This window comes from Sus scrofa, chromosome 10, assembly GCF_054392235.1.
Source record: "Sus scrofa isolate SSC_HxYL_T2T_F1_AM1 chromosome 10, Sscrofa_HxYL_maternal_Yorkshire_Landrace_v2.0, whole genome shotgun sequence".
NCBI classification, from domain to species: Eukaryota; Metazoa; Chordata; class Mammalia; order Artiodactyla; family Suidae; genus Sus; species Sus scrofa.
Genome location: NC_139392.1, coordinates 29,787,075 through 29,806,172, shown reverse-complemented (window position 1 = coordinate 29,806,172; position 19,098 = coordinate 29,787,075). Strand labels below are relative to the sequence as shown.

Genomic DNA, 19,098 nt, shown 5'->3' with positions numbered 1-19,098 from the left:
TTGGACTACTACTATTTGATTTGGACAGTGGTTGCAATACTAAACCAAATTAGAATTTATATCTTTTGGAATGTTATCAAGTAAAACTCTTCTATTTTTGTGAGACTTGGGCTCATCTTTCATCACGTTTTTCTGTTTCACCCTGGAACAGCTTACACGCCAAGTTTAGAATTAGCCAATGAAATATAAATAAACTTTGGATGGAAAATAGGAATGTATTTTTTAATTATAATTTCATTGTTCACAAATGACACAACTACATTTCCATAGCTTACTTCTCCCAAATTTACAGAAAGGTACGTGAGTACTGTTACCATATAATATGTGCCGCACAATGACACATATTTTCTTTGTGAAGTTTGGCATAGAACTATAAAGCTTTCTTTTTTCTTATATAATCTGTATGCTGCCTTATTTGAGTGACTGCTCTCTGATTGCGTTTTCCTCAGTCCTAGTTCTTTCTCTTCTTCTTTTTTTTTTCTCTTCTTTTTTCTTCCCTTTCCTTCCTTTCTTTTTGGTTTAGAGAAGCTCTTTCAAAATTTCCTTTAACCTGGGTTTTGTGTTGCTGTATTCTTTAAGTTTTCGTTTGTTGGGAAAAATTTTTATTTCCCCTTCTATTTTAAATGATATTCTTGCTGGATAGAGTACTCTAGATTGCATATTTTTTCCTTTTAGCACTTTAAATATCTCTTGCCATTCCCTCCTGGCCTGTAGTGTTTCTGTAGAGATATCAGCTGATATTCTTATGGGGGTTCCCTTGTGGGTAACATTCTGTTTTTCTCTTGCTGCCTTTAGGATCCTCTCTTTATCACTAACTTTTGCCATCTTTATTATGATGTGTGTTGGTGTGGGTCTGTTTGGGTTCAGTTTGTTTGGGGCCCTCTGTGCTTCTTGTATCTTGGACCCAGTATCCTTTAGATTTGGGAAGTTTCCATCGATAATTTCTTCAAATATATTTTCCATCCCCTTATCTTTTTCTACTCTTTCTGGAATTCCTATTATGCGTAGATTGGCCAGCTTTCTATTATCCCATAGGTCTCTTATATTGCTTTCCAGTTTTTTGATTCGGTTTTCTGTCTGTTGACCGGATTGAGTGATTTCCATTATTCTATCTTCCATATCACTGATTTGTTCTTCTGCATTATTCATTCTGGTTTTTACTGCCGTTAGTTCAGTTTGCGTCTCTGCAAATGAATGTTCTAGTTTCTCTTGGCTCCTCCTTATATTTTCTAGTTCCTTTCTGAGGGTATCTGCGTTACTGTTCATATCTTCTCTTAATTCCTTCAGTATTTTCCCTATTTCTCTTTTGAACTCCAGGTCTGTCAGTCTGCAGAGATCTGTTTCATTGTTGACTGTTTGAGGTGAGTTCTCCTGTTGGTTTGACTGGGGGTGGTTTCTCAGCTTCTTCATCTTGCTTGTTGTTTTCTTTTTCCTGGTGGAGTTGTACCCTCAGTGGCCGGGCAGTGTTTGCCTTGTCACTGCCGTGGAATATTTTCTGAGGGCTGGTGATGGTATGCAGCTGATCCTCTAGAGCTTGGCACCCCCTGGGGCCTTGGGCGGGTAGCAGGGCCGCTGGAAATCCAAGAGGCTCCTCCCCAGGGCAGCCCGACTCCGAAAAACCATCTGAGAATTAAGCAGACTTATTCACAGCCTGGCTAGGCTTGTTCTAGCTTTTCTGGGCTGCAGGCCTTTTCTCGGGGGCTGGTGGTGATTGGTGCTGCTCTGCGGAAGTGTAGCCCCTCCAAAGGGCAAGCAGGCCTGTGCAGGGACAGCCCCTGTGGTGGTAGGCTTCAGGCAATTGTTGAGGCCAGCCCTCCTGGATGGCAGGTAGCCCCAGGTCCAGCGAGAGCATAGGGGGTGGTGGGGGTGGGGGGGAAGCACTGGGAAGCGCAGCTTTCTGCTAGCTAGTGGGCCTGTAAGCTTGCTGTGGTGTGGGGGGTATTCTATGGGGACCCACCCCTTCTTTTCTCCCCTCCCCAGCACGGGCGCAGACCAGGCTCTTCTCCCAGGTTCCCTCTGATGCAGCTTTCCACTTCCCCGCCCCTAGAGTATTGCTCCCTCCCTCTGCCACAGTTTTGTTTTCTAGTCTCCCAGGCAGTCTCTGCCCGGTCAAAAAGTTTCTAGACTTCCAAGCAGTTTCCGCTCCGCCCTGCCCCCCCAGCCCTGGGACTAACCTCTGGAGCCGAGGTCTTGGTGCCCAGCCCCCACCCAGGCATCTCAATTTTTGGTGACTGTGCCCATAGTTCAGATGGTCCGTTGGGTTCTTGATGGGTTTTTCCGTACTCCGACTTACTGCTATTCTCTTCTCTGCATCTGGAGATTTCTCTGGTTCGTTTGATCTTCCCCCCGTGGAGGTGACTTTCCAGCGTGCGGGATCCCTTTCTCCTCCTCAGTTCCCTTTCGGGAGCGCCCATCCCGCTCGGATTCACCTTCTCTCACTCTCCTCTTTTCTCCCGATCTGCCCAGTAATGTCACGAACTTCTTGCCGTTACTGGAGTTTAGGTTCCTCTGCCAGCGATTGGTTGCTGTTCTGTGCAAGTCATTTATTCTGTAGATGTGCTTTTTTTGTTGTGTTTGTGGGAAAGGGTGAGCGTGTCCCCCTACTCCTCTGCCATCTTGTCCTCTCTCCCCCATAATTTCTACTAATCTGTCCTCCACCTCGTTTATTCATTCTTCTGCCTCCTGTATCCTGCTGTTAGCTGCTCCTCGTGAATTTTTTATTTCAGTTGTTGTATTTTGCATCTCTTCTTGTTTGAGTTTTATATCTTGTATCTCTTTGCTCAGTGTTTCCTGTTAACTACCCATCTTTGCCTCCAGTTTATTTCCAATGTCTTGCATCATCTTCAGCATCAACCGTCTAAAGTTTTTTCCTAGAGGCTGAGACTCTCCTCATCACTTAGCTGATATTCTGGGGGTTTTCCTTTCTCCCTCATCAGAGTTATAGTTCTCTGTCTTTTCATTTTTATAGGTTTTTGGTGCAGTGACCTTTTGACAGGGAATAGAATTGTAGCCTCTGTTCCTTCTGGTGTCTGCCCCCCTTGTGGCTGAGGTTGGTATGGAGCCTTGCTGTAGGCTTCCTGATGGGAAGGGCTGATGCCTGCCCACCGGTTCGTGGGGCTGATTCTGATTCTCCTCCCTCTAGTGGGTGGGGCTTTGTCTCTGGATGGGATTAGAGGTGTCTGTGTGCCTGAGGGTTCTTTAGGCAGCTTGTTTACTGAGGGATGGGGCTGTGATCCTACCTGGATTGCTGTTTGCCCTGGGGCTTCTCAGCACTGACTGGTGGGGCCAGATTTTGCCAAAATGGCCACCCTCCAGAGAAAGGCATGCTGCTGAATATTCCTGAGAGCTTTGTTCCCAATGTCCCTCCCTCGCAACAAGCCACATTCACCCCTGTTTTCCCAGGATGTTCTCCAAGAACTGCATTCAGTTTTGACCAGATTCCTATGGAGACTTTGCTTTGCCCTGGGACTCGGTGCACGTGAAAGTCTGTGTGCGCCTTTTAAGAGTGGGGTCTCCTTTTCCCCCAGTCCCGTGGAGTTCCTGCACACATGCCCCACTGGCCTTCAATGCCAGATGCTCTGGGGCTCTTTCTCCCAGTGCCAGATCCCTGCATGTGAGGATTTGATGTGGGGCTCAGAACTCTCACTCCTGTAGGTCTCTGTGAACCAGTTAGTTTCCAGTCTGGGGGGCTTCCCACCTGGGAGGTATGGGGTTGTTTGTATCACAAAATCATCCCTCCTACCTCTTGATGTGGCCTCCTCTTTCTCTTCCGGAGTAGGATGTCTTTTTGAAGGTTTCTGGTCCATTTGGGTGAAGATTGCTCAGCCTTTAGTCGTGACTTTTGTTGTTTTTAGGAGAGAAGTTGAGCTCCAGTCCTCTTCCGCCATCTTAATCCCATCTCCTACATCCAACTTTCAAAAACCTGAAATGTGCCCATGACATCACTACCATGGACACTTACTGCACCACAGACAATGCATGTCTGTATTACTAATTTGCCTGCAAAAACTCCAGACTGGATTCTTGGCTGCATTGTTGAAAGAAAGAAAATAGCCGTTAACAGTGATTTCCCAAACAGAATGGTTTTACTCTTTGGGAAGATAAAACCCTTTGACTCAGTTCCTGCGGTGATTTACTAACATGCCTTTGGTGTGCCTGTTGGTCCTAGGTGGAGTGGGGAACACACACCTCGTTCCTGTCTTCAAGCAACCTAGGATCTATTCTGCAGACAAAACATGGATCCATCCAAAAGGTAAGTCACAAGTAATGATGGTGTGTTGTGAATTTCTGCAAGGAGTGGAAGAGCCCACAGAGTTCTCAGCTTAAGACTCAGTTGTCTTCCCAGCTCTCTGAAGTCTTTCCTCACAGCAGCCCAGACACCCTGTGATGATCTCTGCCCTGACCATTCTCATTCACGTTCATTGGACTGTCCCCAGGTTTAACAGATAAGAACAAGATAGGCCCAGTTACATTGGCATTTCAGATAAACAACAGATATATTTTAAGTATACGGATGCCTCATGCAATATTTGAGACCTACTCAAAAGTATTCCATGTTTCCCTGAAATGCAGATGGATATATACCACATCTTTCTTGGCTCATCCTTCTGTAGATGCTTGGGTTGTTTTCTTGTCCTGGTGATTGTAACTCTGTTGTGATGAAATAGAGGTGCGTATGATCGTCAAGCGAGTGTTTTCGATAAATTGCCAGAAGTGGAATTGCTGGGTCACACTGTAGTTCTGATTTTAATTTTTTGAGCAATCTCATGCTGTTTTCCACTGTGGCTGCACCAGTAATGTTCCTTTTTCTCCACATGCTCTCCAACATTTATTGCTTGTGTGTGTGTGTGTTTATAATAACCATTCTCTAAGGGATGAGGTTGAAACATTATTGTGGTTTTGGTTTGTAGTTCCATTAGTGTGGTTTAACCTCTTGTCATAAGCCTGTTGGCCATTTTCTGTTTTCTTTGGAAAATGTCTATTCAGATCCTCTGCCCCAGTTTTTTGTTTGTTTGTTTTTTGTTTGTTTTGTGCCACACCCAAGGCACACAGAAGTTCCCAGGTAAGGGACGGAACCAGCAGCGCCCCATGGCACCGTAGTAACAATAGCAGATTTTTTGTATTTTTGCCACGTTCTTGGGCCGCTCTTGGGGCATATGGAAGTTCCCAGGCTAGGGGTTGAATCGGAGCTCTAGCCGCTGGCCCACACCACAGCCACAGCAATGCCAGATCTGAGCCGTGTCTGCGACCTACACCACAGCTCACAGCAACGCCAGATCCTTAACCCACTGAGCAAGGCCAGGGATCAAACCCACGACCTCATGGTTCCTAGTCAGATCCGTTAACCACTGCGCCACAATGGGAACTCCATTCCGCTGGTTTAATTTTCCCTTTCTATCACTTGCCTTTGAGGTCAGAGCCAAGTGTAAGCAGACAGATGTCCATGTGCTTACCACCTATGTTTTCTCCTAGACATTGTATGGTTTCATTTCTTCCATTTGAGTCTTTAGTCCATTTTAATTTGGGGATGTGTTGTAAGGTAGGGGTCTCGTTCCATTCCTTGCATGTGCCTGTGCAGTTCTTCCAGCACCATTGATTGAAGAAACTGTCCCTTGTCCATTGTATGCTCTGTGGTCCTTTGTTGGAAATGACTTGTCTGTGTCTGTGTTGGTTTTCCTTCTGGGCTGTCAGTGTTGTTTCACTGGTCTGTCTGTTTTGTTTTTGTGCCAGTCCTGATCTGTTTTGCTATCTATAGCTTTGTAGTGTAGTTTGAAATCAGGAAATGTAATCCTTCCAGCTTTGCTGCTCTTTCTCAAGATGGTTGTAGCTGATGGGGATCTATTGTGGTTCCATACAAATTTTAGAAGGGTTTCTCCTAGGTCTGTGCAATGTGCAGTTGGGATTTTGGTGGAGAGTGCATTGAGTCTCTGTTGCTTTTGGTAATCTGGACATTTGAATGATGTGAATTCACTCATAAACATGAAATATCTTTCCATTAATTTGTGCCTTTAATTTCTTTCCTCAACAGCATATAGTTTAGAGTGTACAAGTCTTTACCTTGCCTGGTTAAATTTATCTCTAGGTACTTTAGTTTTTTCTTTTACTTTCATTTTATTTATTTTTATCTATTTATTTATTTATTTTATTTTATTATTATTATTATTTTTTTTTTTGCTATCTCTTTGGGCGGCTCCCACGGCATATGGAGGTTCCCAGGCTAGGGGTCGAATCGGAACTGTAGCCACCGGCCTATGCCAGAGCCACAGCAATGCGGGATTTGAGCCGCGGCTGCAATCTACACCACAGCTCATGGCAACGCCAGATCGTTAACCCACTGAGCAAGGGCAGGGACCAAACCTGCAACCTCATGGTTCCTAGTCAGATTCCTTAACCACTGGGCCTTGACGGGAACTCCTAGGTACTTTATTTTTGATGCAATCATAAATACGATTTTTTGGTTTGTTTCTGTTTTAAATCTTCTATGTCTTTGTTTAGTCTTTCTTGTAATGTGTTGATCTTTGCCTCCAGTTTTTGTCTGAGCTCTTGGATCCTCTTCACAATCATTATTCTAAAGTCATTTTGCATGGAGGTGGGTGTGGGGGTTGTCTTGTTCCTTCATCTGGTTCATATTTCTCTGCCTTCTCATTTTGTATGCTTTTTGCATGATCTCCTTTTTGTAGGTTAGAGGTGTGTAGCCTGTCTTGCTTCTAGTGTCTGCCTTCTTGTAGGTAAAATAGAGGCGTTTATGGCCAGCTTCCTGATGGGAGGGACAGGTGCCTGCCCACTGGTAGGTGGAGCTGAGCCTTGTCCCTCTAGGGGGTGTACCTTTGTCTGTGGGTGTGATGTGGAGCACTTTAGGTACCTGTTTGTTGATCAGTGGGTCTGTGTTCCCAGCCTGTTTGTTGTTTGGCCTGGGGCTTCTCAGCCCTAACTTGTGGGACCAGATTGTTCCAAAAGGGCCACCTCCAGGGGAGCTCATGCCAACAACTATTCCTGGGACCTCTGCCTAGACTGTCCTGCCCTACAGTGTTTCCCAGTCACCCCCTCCTTTCCCAGGAGACCCTCCATGATTGGCCAGGTCATTCTGACCCAGATTCTTCTTGAGTGCCTGCTTAGCCCTGGGACCCAGTGCACATGAAAGCCTGTGTGCACCCTCCAGGAGTGGAGTTTCTGTCTCCCCCAGTCCTGTGGAGCTCTTGCACACAAGCCTCACTGGCCTTCAATGTCATGTGTCCCAGGGGCTCCTCCTTCCCGTGCCAGACTCCCTGGCTTAGGCACCTGCTGTGGGGTTCAGAAGTCTCCTGTGGGAAAGCCTCTGAAATAGAGTTCTTTTCCAGTTTGTGGGCTGCCCATGCAGGGGGTATGGGATTACTTCTACCATGAATGAGCACCTCCTGCTGTCTCAGTGTGGCTCCTTATTGCCTTTGGGTGTAGGATATCTTGTTCTTGGTAGTTTCCAGTCTATTTTGTTGATGGTCATTCAGCACATAGTTGTAATTTTGGTGTTTTCATGAGAGGAGGGGAGCTTGAGTCCTCCTACTCTGCCATCTTGTCTATTTCTTTCTTTCTTTTTTTTTTTTTGTCTTTTTATCTGTTCTGTGGAGGTTCCCAGGCTAGGGGTCTAATCAGAGCTGTAGCTGTGGGCCTACACCAGAGCCACAGCAATTCAGGATCCTCAACCCACTGAGCGAGGCTAGGGATCGAACCCACAACAGCATGGTCCCTAGTCAGATGCGTTAACCACTGAGCCACAACAGGAACTCCGTGTCTGTTTCTCTTCTTGGGGTTTTGTTTTGTTTTGTTTGTTTTTAGGGCTGCACTTGCAGCATGTACAAGTTTCCAGGTTAGGGGTTGAATCAGAGCTGTAGCTACCAGCCTACACCACAGCCACATGGGGTCTGAGCTGCATCTGCAACTACACCACAGCTCAAGGCAACACAGGATCCTTCACCCACTGAGCAAGGCCAGGGATTGAACCTGTGTCCTCATGGGTACTGTTGTGTTTTTTAACCATTGAACCATGACAGAAACGCCTGTTTCTCTTTTTGATGTTTTGTTATTATTGTATAGAAATGCCACTGATATGTACGTTGATTATGTAAACTGAAACATAACTGAATGTATTCATTCAAACAGTTTTTTGCTAGAGTATGTAGGATTTTCTATTATAGTATCATGTAATCGGCAAAAAGGACACTTTTACTTTTTTCATTTATGATTCAGATTCCTTTTATTTCTTTTTCTTGTCTAATTGTTAGTAGGACTTCAAATCCTATGTGGAATAAAAGGGGCAAGAGTGGGCATCCTTCTCTTGTTCATCATCTTAGAGGAGAAAAAGCGTTCAGCTTGTCACAGTTGAGTGGAATGTTAGCTGTAGGTTTGCAGTTGATGGCCTTTATTAAGTTGAGGTCCATTCCCTTTATACTTGCTTTGTTGAGACTTTAACATAAGTGGATGTAGAAGTTTATCTCATGGGTTTCTTTGCATCTATGGAAATAATCATATGGTTTTTACCCTTTTTGTTTTTCGGTTTTAGTTTTAGGAATGCACCCACATCATACAGAGGTTCCCAGGTTAGGGGTCTAATCAGAGCTAGAGCTGCAGGCCTACACCACAGCCAAGCAAGTTCTGTTTCCCTTCCCAGATGATGGAAGATTTTAGGCATTATTTCTTCCATTAATTTTTCTGTTCTGTTCTCTTTCTCTTCTTCTGGAACCACCCCTGTAATGCAAATGTTATTCTGCTTGATGGTATCCCATAGGTCCTTTAAAGTAGCCTAATTTTTTAAAAATTCTTTTTTCATTTTGCCTCTCTATCTGATTGAGTTCCATTGTTTTGTCAGGCAGGTCTCTGATTAATTCTCCTTCATCCAGTCTGCTGTCAAAGCCCTCGAGTGTGTTTTTCAGTTCATTAATAACTTCTCTTTGGTTCTTTCCTCTGCTTCCTGTCTCTTCATTGAAGATCTCTTTGTGTTCATTCCTTCTTCTGAGTTCAGTAAGCATCTTTATGTCCATGACTTCTGACTCTTTCTCAGGTCGATGGCTTATTTCCACTTCATTTTGTTCTTATTCTGTGATTTTGCCTTGTGTTTGTTTTGTTTTTTTTTTAGAAAGATATCCCTGTGTTTCATTTTGCCTAATTTTCTGTGTGTGTTTCCATGCATTAGGTCCATTTGCCATCTCTCCCAGTCTTGAAGGAGAGGATATACTTGGGAGCTGTCCTGTAGGGCCCAGAGGCGCCATCCCACTTGGCCACAAGAGCCAGGCACTCAAGGAGTGTCTCCTCTGTGGTCTGTGTGAACCCTCCTGTTGTGGTGGGGGCCCAGCTGTGATTCTCTTTGCTGGGAAGTGGGGAAGCACCGGTCTGGGACACAAGGTGCCTAGCTGCGGTGGGTGCGAAGCCCTGATTTTTTTCATGTTCTCTCTGCTTGAAAGCCCTTGTGTCCTGATGTTTAATTTCGAACATAGTTCCTCCATTGTTCCAGAGCTGGCTTTTCTCCCATGTGGACTAAGGGGGGCGATCTAGGGCCCTGGTCCTCAGGAAGGCTTTGCAGCCTCTCTGGGTTGCTTTCTTCCCTTTCCCTTGCTTCAGACAGTGTTGCTACAGCCACAGCTGAGCAGCATGTCCACAACTGCCATACTTATACACACACCAGCCCTTGCCAAGCAGAAGTGTGGGAATGGGGTTCCTCTCAGTCAGCAGGAAGGGGAGGCTGTTTCTCAGAGCCCATTTCCCTCCTAGCCATGGAGATGCACCTGCGAATGAGCTCCAGTGCTGAGCAGGTCAGCTTCCTTTTCTCAGAGAGTCAGGGGGCTGTGTGTTCATGTTTTCCTCTGTGGGACTGAGTATGAAGGTGAAAAGTAGGATTTCTTTTTTTGTCTTTATGCTATTTCTTTGGGCCACTCCCACAGCATATGGAGGTTCACAGGCTAGGGGTCTCATCAGAGCTGTAGCCCCTGGCCTACGCCAGAGCCACAGCAGCACGGGATCCGAGGCACATCTGCAACCTACACCACAGCTCATGACAACGCCAGATCATTAACCCACTGAGCAAGGCCAGGGACCATACCCACAACCTCATGGTTCCTAGTCGGATTTGTTAACCACTGAGCCATGACGGGAACTCCTGAAGTTTGCTTTTTAAATAAATTTAAGTTAAATATGTGTCCCTTTGAAGAATTCATTCCTACTTACAGCAAAGTATGCCTAAGGGTCATGTTTAAAAACATGTTCCCTGAGAATTTTTCTACCTGTATAGAATCCAGTAGTAAAGAAAAGAAAAGGAATACCGCCATGAACTACCACATGAGGTAAAATGAGGTAGGATGTATTGTTTGATGAGAACCTCAGTAGTGTATCTTAATTGTGGAATTTCATCCAAAAAAAACGGAACCAAAACTCTCATAAGATTCAGCAAATCCATTGCTAGGGCTTCTGATGAAAACGAACATCCTAATTTGAAAAGATAGGAGCAGCTCTGTCCACTGAAGTGTCCCTTAGACTTTTTCTCTCACATAACTTCTTTTCACAACAGCGAGTGATAATGTGTAGACCAGCCAGGTCATGGCAGCAGCCTGTGTCCACTGAGGGATGAGTCAAGAAGATGTGGTGTCCATATGCAGTGCAGTGGTATTCGGCCAGAAAAGAGAGTGGCCTCTTGCCATTTGCTGCACCTTGGGTGAGCCTAGAAAGTATTATGCTGAAGGCCACAGTCAGACAAATCAGGATACTATGTGATGTCCCTGATTTGTGCAGTCTAATACCCAAAACCAATGATCAAACACACCAAAGAGTAACAGACTCATAGATACAGGGAGGAAAAGAGGACTCCCATCTCCCTTGTTGTCCTATCAGAAGAGCGATGCATTTGGTCTCTCAATTTTAGATACTTGGGGAGAATCAGCCATGGCAGAGTTGTCTCTCACAGCCTCCCATACCTTACACCCTCCCTGCTTGGCTTGAAATATTGCAGTGCTCTCAGTTTTCTCCAGGAATTGTCTCATGTTCCATGTGGGCTGGTGCTCAGTTTGCTCTCGAGCCAGATTTCATGACACTGTCCCAGGCACTGGTGTGATGAGGGGTTGAATTTTGAGAAGAATACATTTCATCCTAGAACTTTGAGTTAGCTAAAGTTTGTTGCTTAGAAAATTATGAGATATGTGTTTTAAGGCAACCCACTGTTGAAAGTAGGGTGAGTCCTTGTTTCCTAACTGTTCAAGGCATAGTAAGTTTTGTACGTATACAATGACAGGGACACTGTTAATGAAGAACCAGTGGAAAGATAATGAAGTGTACAGATTGTTGCATCCAGAGAAAAATTCTACACACGGTCATTGAGTGAAGACTTTTGCAACTTGATGAACATATGCTTAGTGTGTGGCATTTTACAATTTAATTTCTATAACTACTCCTTTTCTTCTGGACAAATGTTACCTATGGAGTGTAAAAATGTCTGGTGCCTCAACTACCAGAAATGAGTGGAAATGGTATTTCCATCAAAAAATGGGAGCCCTTTTAAATCTCACCATGGTAGGATTTTGCAATTCCCCTAAACGTTGAAGACCCATTATATTTGGGGAGGTCTTTTTCTCTCCAGTAATGTCTTTTCAAAACAGAGAGTAATACTGTTTGATTGTAGGATGCAGTTTTTGAAATAAAATGTTGACCCTGTCCAGGGAAACGGCCACTAGGCTATATAGAGCAGGTGGACCCAGAGGGGGCAGAGTTGCCTTCCCTCTGAAAGTTCCAGGCCTCTGACCAGTTTCCACGGCAATGGAATGCTGCCCACGGAGCCTTGTGGTTCAACTGCCAGTCTGTGAGAAGAGACGTGTGTGTTGGCCACAGCTGGGAGGCTCTCCCCTTCACTGCTCAAGTGTCAGACGATGGGCAACCTTAGCTGTTGTTGCGGAGGTATGTTGCTACTGTTCTAAAGGCTGTTTCCTCAGATGGGTGGTTCATTTTGACTAAACATATTATCTCCATCTTTATCTCCATTGCCACCAGTCTCATCAGTCTCTCAAGCCATAGGTCTGTTATACAGGCTTGCTGTATGACTAAGGTATATCTTAATGCTCCGAGTGAGCCAACTGCCTCAAGTATTTTCCTAAATGTGAGAAAAGACTCGTGTCTCGTGGCAGTTTGAAACACGTTCTCCCAGAGCACAGAGACGGCAAACATGCCCCTCTGCCTTTTTCGAAGCACGAGGCCCTCGCTGTCAGCCCTGCAGTAGACATTCAAAAGAGGGACGTTACAGCGCCACTCTTCTCAGTGTACATGTCGATGTCTTAATGCACATGCTAGCAGTCCAAAGGCAGAGGAATTTCGATGGAGCAAGAAACGGGGATTTTTCAGGTTGGATTTCCCCGGGTTGATGAGGACTAGCCCACTGGCTCTTTGGGTGTTAGCTGGTAGTGTGGTGACAAGGGCCAGTGCCAGCAGGTTAGTGGGGTGAACATTGGGTAAGGAAAGGAAGGAAGGTCTCTCTGGTGATCCTCAGAGAGACCCAGGGTGGGGTCTTCAAGCTGAGGTCTGGAGGGGGTCTCTCTAGGAGGAGCACTGTCCCTGCCACTCTCAGGTCTAGAGAAGGATGAGGAGTGTCCAGAGTATAGAGTGGGTTTGGGTGACAGAAGACTTGCACTCTGGCCCATTGTCAGCCAGACCTTCGTCAAGGTTGCTCAGACTGGTGCTCTGACGCAACGTCAGTGAGACCTGGAGAGTCACAGATTTCCTTTCCTAACCCCGCCCCCCAGCAGGCACTCATCCGGATGGCCACCTCCCCAGTGAGTCCACAGGACTTGATCATCCAGGTGTGGTCTGCCGCAGGAAAGCTGATTCTTGCTAGAGCCGTCATGTGAACTTGAAGGTGTTTTGATCCCTGAGTCAAATTGGGGATCCAAGCAGACCGCTGTTCACATGAGGTGGTCAGCTGGTCACTGTGAAGGGCTGCCAAGGGAAGATTGGGGGAGGATGGGCCGAGTTGGGGTTTGTCTAGTCCTCCAGAGGAGCTCTTTTTGGATGAATGTTTGTATTTTGGGTTGTGGGTCAGAAGATAGAGGCAAAATGTTGGGTAAAGAATTGGACTGCTCTCCTGGCTCTGATATGTTCTCCAGGATCACCCCAGGACATCTTGGGGGCAGCAGGATTCAACAGAGAGAGAGAGAGAGAAAGTGGAGTTCTGGATTCAAGCAAGAGTCCAGGGCATGATCTCAGCGCCAAGCAGGCTTCAGTGGTTCAGGGGGATGTGTGACCTGAGGGAACCAACTGCACTCTTGTCCCAGATCTGCTCACACATGATTGGCGCGACTCTTGAGAAGATGCTCTAAGTTTCAGTGCTGTCCACTGGAAGATAGGGGTTCGAGCCCCTGTTTTGAACCCTCTTCCTCTAAAGTGGCATGATGTGCAGATCAGGGAACGTGACAGGAGACATTCTCCCTGAGCCATAAAGCCCCCTTCCCATGGAAAGGCCTTCTCCTGTTTGGTTCTTCCTCACTCTTTAATTATTGTCTGTATCTGGTCTATTTGGAATGTGGGTCTTTTTCTCTCACCTGTCTTGTGTTCTCAAGCAGAGAGTAACACTGTGTGGTTCTGGGATGCATTTTTTGAGACAACATGTTGACCCTGCACTGCCATCCCTGTCCGTAGAAAGACACATTAGTCTAGACAGAGCAGGTGGGCCCAGAGGGGGCAGAGTTGCCTTCCCTCTGAAAGTTCCAGGCCTTGACTGGTTGCCACAGCAATAGGATGATACCCACGGGGTCCTGCGGTCCAACTGCCACTCTGTGAGTGGAGAGGTGTGTGTTGGGCCACAACTGGGAGGCTCTCCCCTTCACCCCTCAAGAGTTGGACGATGGGCAACCTGAGCTGTTGTTGGGGAGGTATGTTGATACTGATCTAAAGGCTGTTCCATCAGATGGCATAGTTTACCCTGATGGAAAATGTTCTCTGATTTTTTTTTTTCATTTCCACCACTTCAATTTGTGTACAGAGATGTAAATCTCTTATACAGCCATTTTGTATTACTCTTAAGATTTTTAATTATTTCTTCCTGGTTGGGCGCCTCAATTTTTTTCTTAATTTATACAATACTCCTTCCTATTTCCCATGTACAAACCTTCTCCCATCACACTAACCCTGGTAATACCCTACTCTGCCTTTATTCAGTGCAGAGGGACCCTGATTCCATTCTTCAATACACATGATGGAAATGGGCATTTATAGCTCCACTCTTCTGAATGCACATATCAACGTCTGAAGCCACATAATTGCAATTTTTTTTTGTCCCTTTTGCTATTTCTTGGGCTGCTGCCACGGCATATGGAGGTTCCCAGGCTAGGGGTCGAATCGGAGCTGTAGCCGCCAGCCTACACCAGAGCCACAGCAACTCGGGATCCAATCCATATCTGCAACCTACACCACAGCTCAGAGCAATGCCGGATCTTTAACCCACTGAGCAAGGGCAGGGACCGAACCTGCAACCTCATGGTTCCTATTTGGATTCGTTAACCACTGCTCAACAACGGGAACTCCCAATAATTGCATTTTAAATGTAGAAATTGATTGTAAGGAGTGAAACTTGGATTTTCAAGTAGGATTTCCATGGGTTGATGATGATAAGCTCCCTGGGTAGTTGGCTATTCGCTGGTAGTGTGCTGAGAACACACAGTGCTGGTAGGTTCGTGGGGTGACCATTTGGTAACTGAGGGAAGGAGGGTCCGACTGGTGATCCACAGAGGGAGACTTAGGGTCAGGTCTTCAAGCTGAGAGTCTCTAAAGGGTCCCTTTTAGAGGATAGAAGACTATCCCTGCCACTGCAGGGTCTGAAGAAGGATGAGGAGTTTCCAGGGTACAGATTGGGTTTGGGTGAAGAATGACTTGAGCTCCTGCTCATTCTCAGCCAGACCTTGGTCCAGGCTGCAGAGGAGGAGCTCAGACTCCTATTGCTGTACAGCAGCAAGGGGTACAACATTGTCAGTCAACAGTATTTTCATCACAACAATTTTTTAAAGAAAATTGTGTGAGACATTGACAGTCAGAGATTTTAATTTACTAAACAGTCAGAGCACTGGCCCAGATGGTCTCCTCCCGAGTGAATTCCCAGGAACCTCTTATCCAGGCATGATTAGCTGAAGGGAAGCTCATTCTTGGCATTCAGTCGAGACTGTTCTAAGCTCTGAGCCATCTTGGGAGTGAAACAGACCCCTAGTCGCTGGAGGTTGTCAGCTGGTTGTCATGAAAGTGTAATGTGATGCAGTGGATGACATGAAGATTTGGGGGAGAATGCCTGGGTTGGAGTATCCACGGAGCCAGGGCAAAGCCTAGGTCCTTCAGAGGGGCTTTGTTTGGAGGAAAATGTTGGATTCAGATCAGGGATTAAAGCATGGAGACAAAGGGCTGGATAAGGGTTTGGACTGATGTCTTGGTTCAGCATCTCCTGCAGGGAAGGCATCAGAGCTTGCCCACTAAAACCTTGGGATGGGAGGACTTGTGGGAGAGTGAGAAGATCTCTTGATTCAAGGGTCCAGGGCATGGTCTTGGCCCTGAGCAGGTGTCCGGCCTTCAGGGTTCAGGGATTTCTGTCCTCAAGGAACCAACTACATTCTTGGCCCACATCCATCCTTCAACATTGCCGTGATTCTTGGCAAGTTAGTCTAAAGTTCAATGCCCTCTACTGTCAAATCAGGCTTACACTCTCTGGGTTGCACCCCCTTCGCCTGCAACCGGGCCAACTTGGGGATGAGAGGAGATGATGAGAGAGACGCTACATGACCTGGAAAGCTTCCTTCCCATGATGTTCTTCCATACTCTCTTGCTGTGGAGCTATTCAAACCCCCTCTTTTGATCCAACCAGCCCCAAGACTCAAGCTTATGCAGGTAGTCATTCAATGAAACCAATCCCAAATGTTAACAAGAGATCCGTGGATAAACCAAAGGCAGTATGAATCCACATAGGAATAAAATTCTACCGGAGAAAAAATTGTAATTATGTTAAATATGTTGCTACATGGATGATCCAAAATGAAACACACTTTTAACAATAGTGAAGTCAGACAGACACAGGAAAAGAAATATTGAACAATTCAAAATATAGGCGGTAAGTAGATTAGGCAGATTGTCAAAGGTGGAAAGTAGAGAGGGCTAAGACTTGGCAGCAGGGCTGAAGGGGGAGTCATTGCTGAATGGGTGCAGAGGTCCTATAAGTTATGATGAGAAAGGTTGTTATGGACAGTGGTGCAAAGTACATGGCTTGTGAAGGCATGCCCGACCCCTGAATTTCCTATTGCCAAAGTATTCCAAAGAGAAGCATTATGTATCTAAGAAAAGAAAAGAGGTGAAACATCCCAGAGGATGGCGTGTGAACACAGGAGCACCCTGTGGGAAGAGTAGGGAAGCTGAAATGATCTCCTGCCATTTCAGAAGATGGAGGAATGTGGCTGGAGAGGAAAATGGGCAGGAGGATTCACGAGACTCTGTCATGGCAGCAGAGCCTGCATGCTCGTGTTGGCCATTTCTCAGATGGAGAATATGCCACGGAGAGGTTCCCTTTAGCAAGAGAGGCAGAGGCTCCCTTTCTCAGGTCTTTCAAGGTGCTCTCTGCCGTCCTTCAAAACGTTTACCCGGGAGGATGGGCCAAGAGAAGCTCCATCCATGCTTCATCCCACCCCCACCCCTTGACTCCCAGCCCATGTCCAGTCAGGTGTGGCACCCAGAGTACCTCCTGATCAGCATCACTGCCTTGCTGACAGTGACTGTGTGTCTCCCTAGAAACACACGACAATGTTGTGGAGGCCAGTGGGAGTGAGAAGACCGAAGAGGAGGCCCCAGCCAGGGAAAATGAGGAGGAGGAAGGCTCGCCCAATAACAAGGTGGAGGAGGAGGCCACAACAAGTGGAAATAACGAGGAGGAGTCCCCAGCCAGCGACAGGGCCGAGCAAGAAGCCCAGACTGCCCCCAAGGTAAGCTCACTTTTCATGATCTGAGATTTAAAAAGGTGCCTCCTTTCTTCTTGGATGTGCCTACTTCAGAAATGGAAATCGGAGGAAGTCCATTATAGAGGATATATGCAGATTCCTCTTTGAAGGGATGTTGAGTCAAAGTTTGGTACCAACCAATAACTCCTTGCAAGGGGCATTGGCAAAAGTGACCCTATCAGTTCTGCAGTGTATGGTAGGGAGCATTATTCTTTGAAGAAGACCAAAATTTTTTTAAATGAACATGGCCTTGAGAGATCTTCCTTGAAAAGCTGGTGCCTTTTCCAAAGGTGTCTTTGCTGTCTTCTTTTGGGGAAACAGACTCAACTCTGCCTTCTGTCTGTGTGCCTGCGGTCCGCAACCACAGGAAGACCTGTGGCCACAGTGCAGAGGATGCTGTGACACTCACAGTGTTTTCTTTTCTCTCATCACAGGTGGATGGGATGGATGATGAAAGCCGTAAGTATTCTGGAACCCGGCTCTGCTGAGGAGAAGTCCAGGTGTTGAGGAAGGGCGGGGGGTGCTTTCCTGCCCCTTTGGTTGCAGAGACACCCTGATTCTGGGTTCCTCCTGGGAAAGGGGGTGAAGGATGGGGTGAAAGAGACTGACTTCCCACAAAAGGGCCATCCCAAGTCCTCGGGTCCCTGGAGGAAAGGAGGCTCTTTGTATGGTGGGGGTAGGTGTCCGGGAACATTGGGGGGTGTGCGTGTGAGGGCCTGTTGGTGTGATTGTGAACCAGTGTGAGTGGGTGTGTTTTGTGGGGAGTCACTTGTGCCTTAGCACCACATAGCTGTCCAGTTTCTCGTTGAACAGTCTCATGATGACCGCAGGCTAACTGTCCATTCCCTCATTCTCCCTGCACCCGCTGGGAGCAAGGTTTGGGGAAAAGGCTTTCCTTCCTCTGTTGGTCTTTCGTTTCCTCTTTTCTTCCCCCTCTGCTTGGTGCAGACTTTCATGCTGTTGTTTCAAATATGTGCCGTGAACTCGAGCCTCTTGAGGTTGTAAGTGTCCCGAGGGAGTGTTGTGAACGCTGTGCTCCCCCCGCACCTCCTGCCCACTCGGGGCAGCCACCCTTCCAGCCTCTGCTCAGGAGTGGTCTTTCAGACACCTCATGTGCATGACATCAGAGAGTCTTTGTCCTTCTGTGTCTGACTGGCTTCACTTGAAGTGATGTCCTCCAGCGAGTTCCTGTTGAGGCTCAGAGCTCATGAACCTGACCAGTACCTATGAGGACACGGGTTCGACCCTTGACCTTGCTCAGTGGGTTAAGGATCTGACTTTTCCCTGAGCCACGGTGTAGGTTGCAGACATGGCTCAGATCCCAAGTTGCTGTTGCTGTAGCATAGGCAAGCAGCTGTAGCTCTGATTCAGCTCCTAGCCTAGGAACCTCCAAATGCCTCAAGCGAGGCCCTAAAAAGACCAAAAGAAATGATATTGAGATTTTGATATGTGTTGTAGTGTACCTGCTGTTTTTTCATGTAGTATGAAATGTCAATGATATTCCGTCTTCCAATCTATTTTTTTTATTTTTCTGTATTTTTCAGGCCTTGCTCATGACATAATGAAGTTCCCAGGTGAGGGGTCAAATCTGAGCTATTTATGCCATACTACACCAGAGCCACATCCACACCTACAACACACGTCTGTGACCTACACCACAGCTCAAATCAACACTGGACCCTTAACCCACTGAGTGAAGCCAGGGATTGAACCTGCTTCATCATGGATATTAGTTGGGTTCATTCCTGATGAGCCACAATGGGCACTCCTCCTTCCCCTCTGTGAACATGGAATGTCATTTGAATTCTTTGTGACTTATTCAATTCTTTCAGCAATGTTTTGTAGTTTTCAGTGTAAAAGTTGTTTCCTTTCTTAGAGCCCTGAGCCTGCTTTCCAGCTACTCCAGCAGCACCATGAGAAGGACGGGCTCGTGAAAACATTGGCGTGTCCCTCACTGCCTCTGCACTGAGCTCTGATTATGGCAGCACAGGTGTTGTGGGCCATACACAGCACCTCTGCTTACCCGTGGGTTCTGCTAGGAATCGGTCTAGAATGTCACCGTTGCCATCTCTCTTTGGGGGTCTGCAGGGCCTCCCAGAATTCCTGGCACAGGTTCATGAGCACAGGAGAT

At 46.6% G+C, this 19,098-nt stretch overlaps 1 protein-coding gene across 17 annotated transcripts in view; it reads left to right on the top strand.

Annotated features, from left to right (window-relative positions):
• The window catches only part of LOC146398907 (uncharacterized), a 109,300-nt gene that overhangs the window by 51,947 nt on the left and 38,255 nt on the right, over positions 1-19,098 (top strand). For 12 of the 17 annotated variants that reach the window (XM_084980797.1, XM_084980801.1, XM_084980791.1 and 9 more), the window contains 3 exons: positions 4,169-4,252; positions 16,762-16,952; positions 17,402-17,426. In XM_084980797.1, the coding sequence (XP_084836923.1) occupies positions 17,411-17,426 (16 nt within the window). In that variant the 5' untranslated portion in view covers positions 4,169-4,252; positions 16,762-16,952; positions 17,402-17,410. Of the gene's footprint in view, positions 1-4,030; positions 4,253-16,761; positions 16,953-17,401; positions 17,427-18,511; positions 18,542-19,098 lie in introns of those variants that run through there. The other 5 variants (XM_084980803.1, XM_084980799.1, XM_084980787.1 and 2 more) reach the window with 2 other exon arrangements.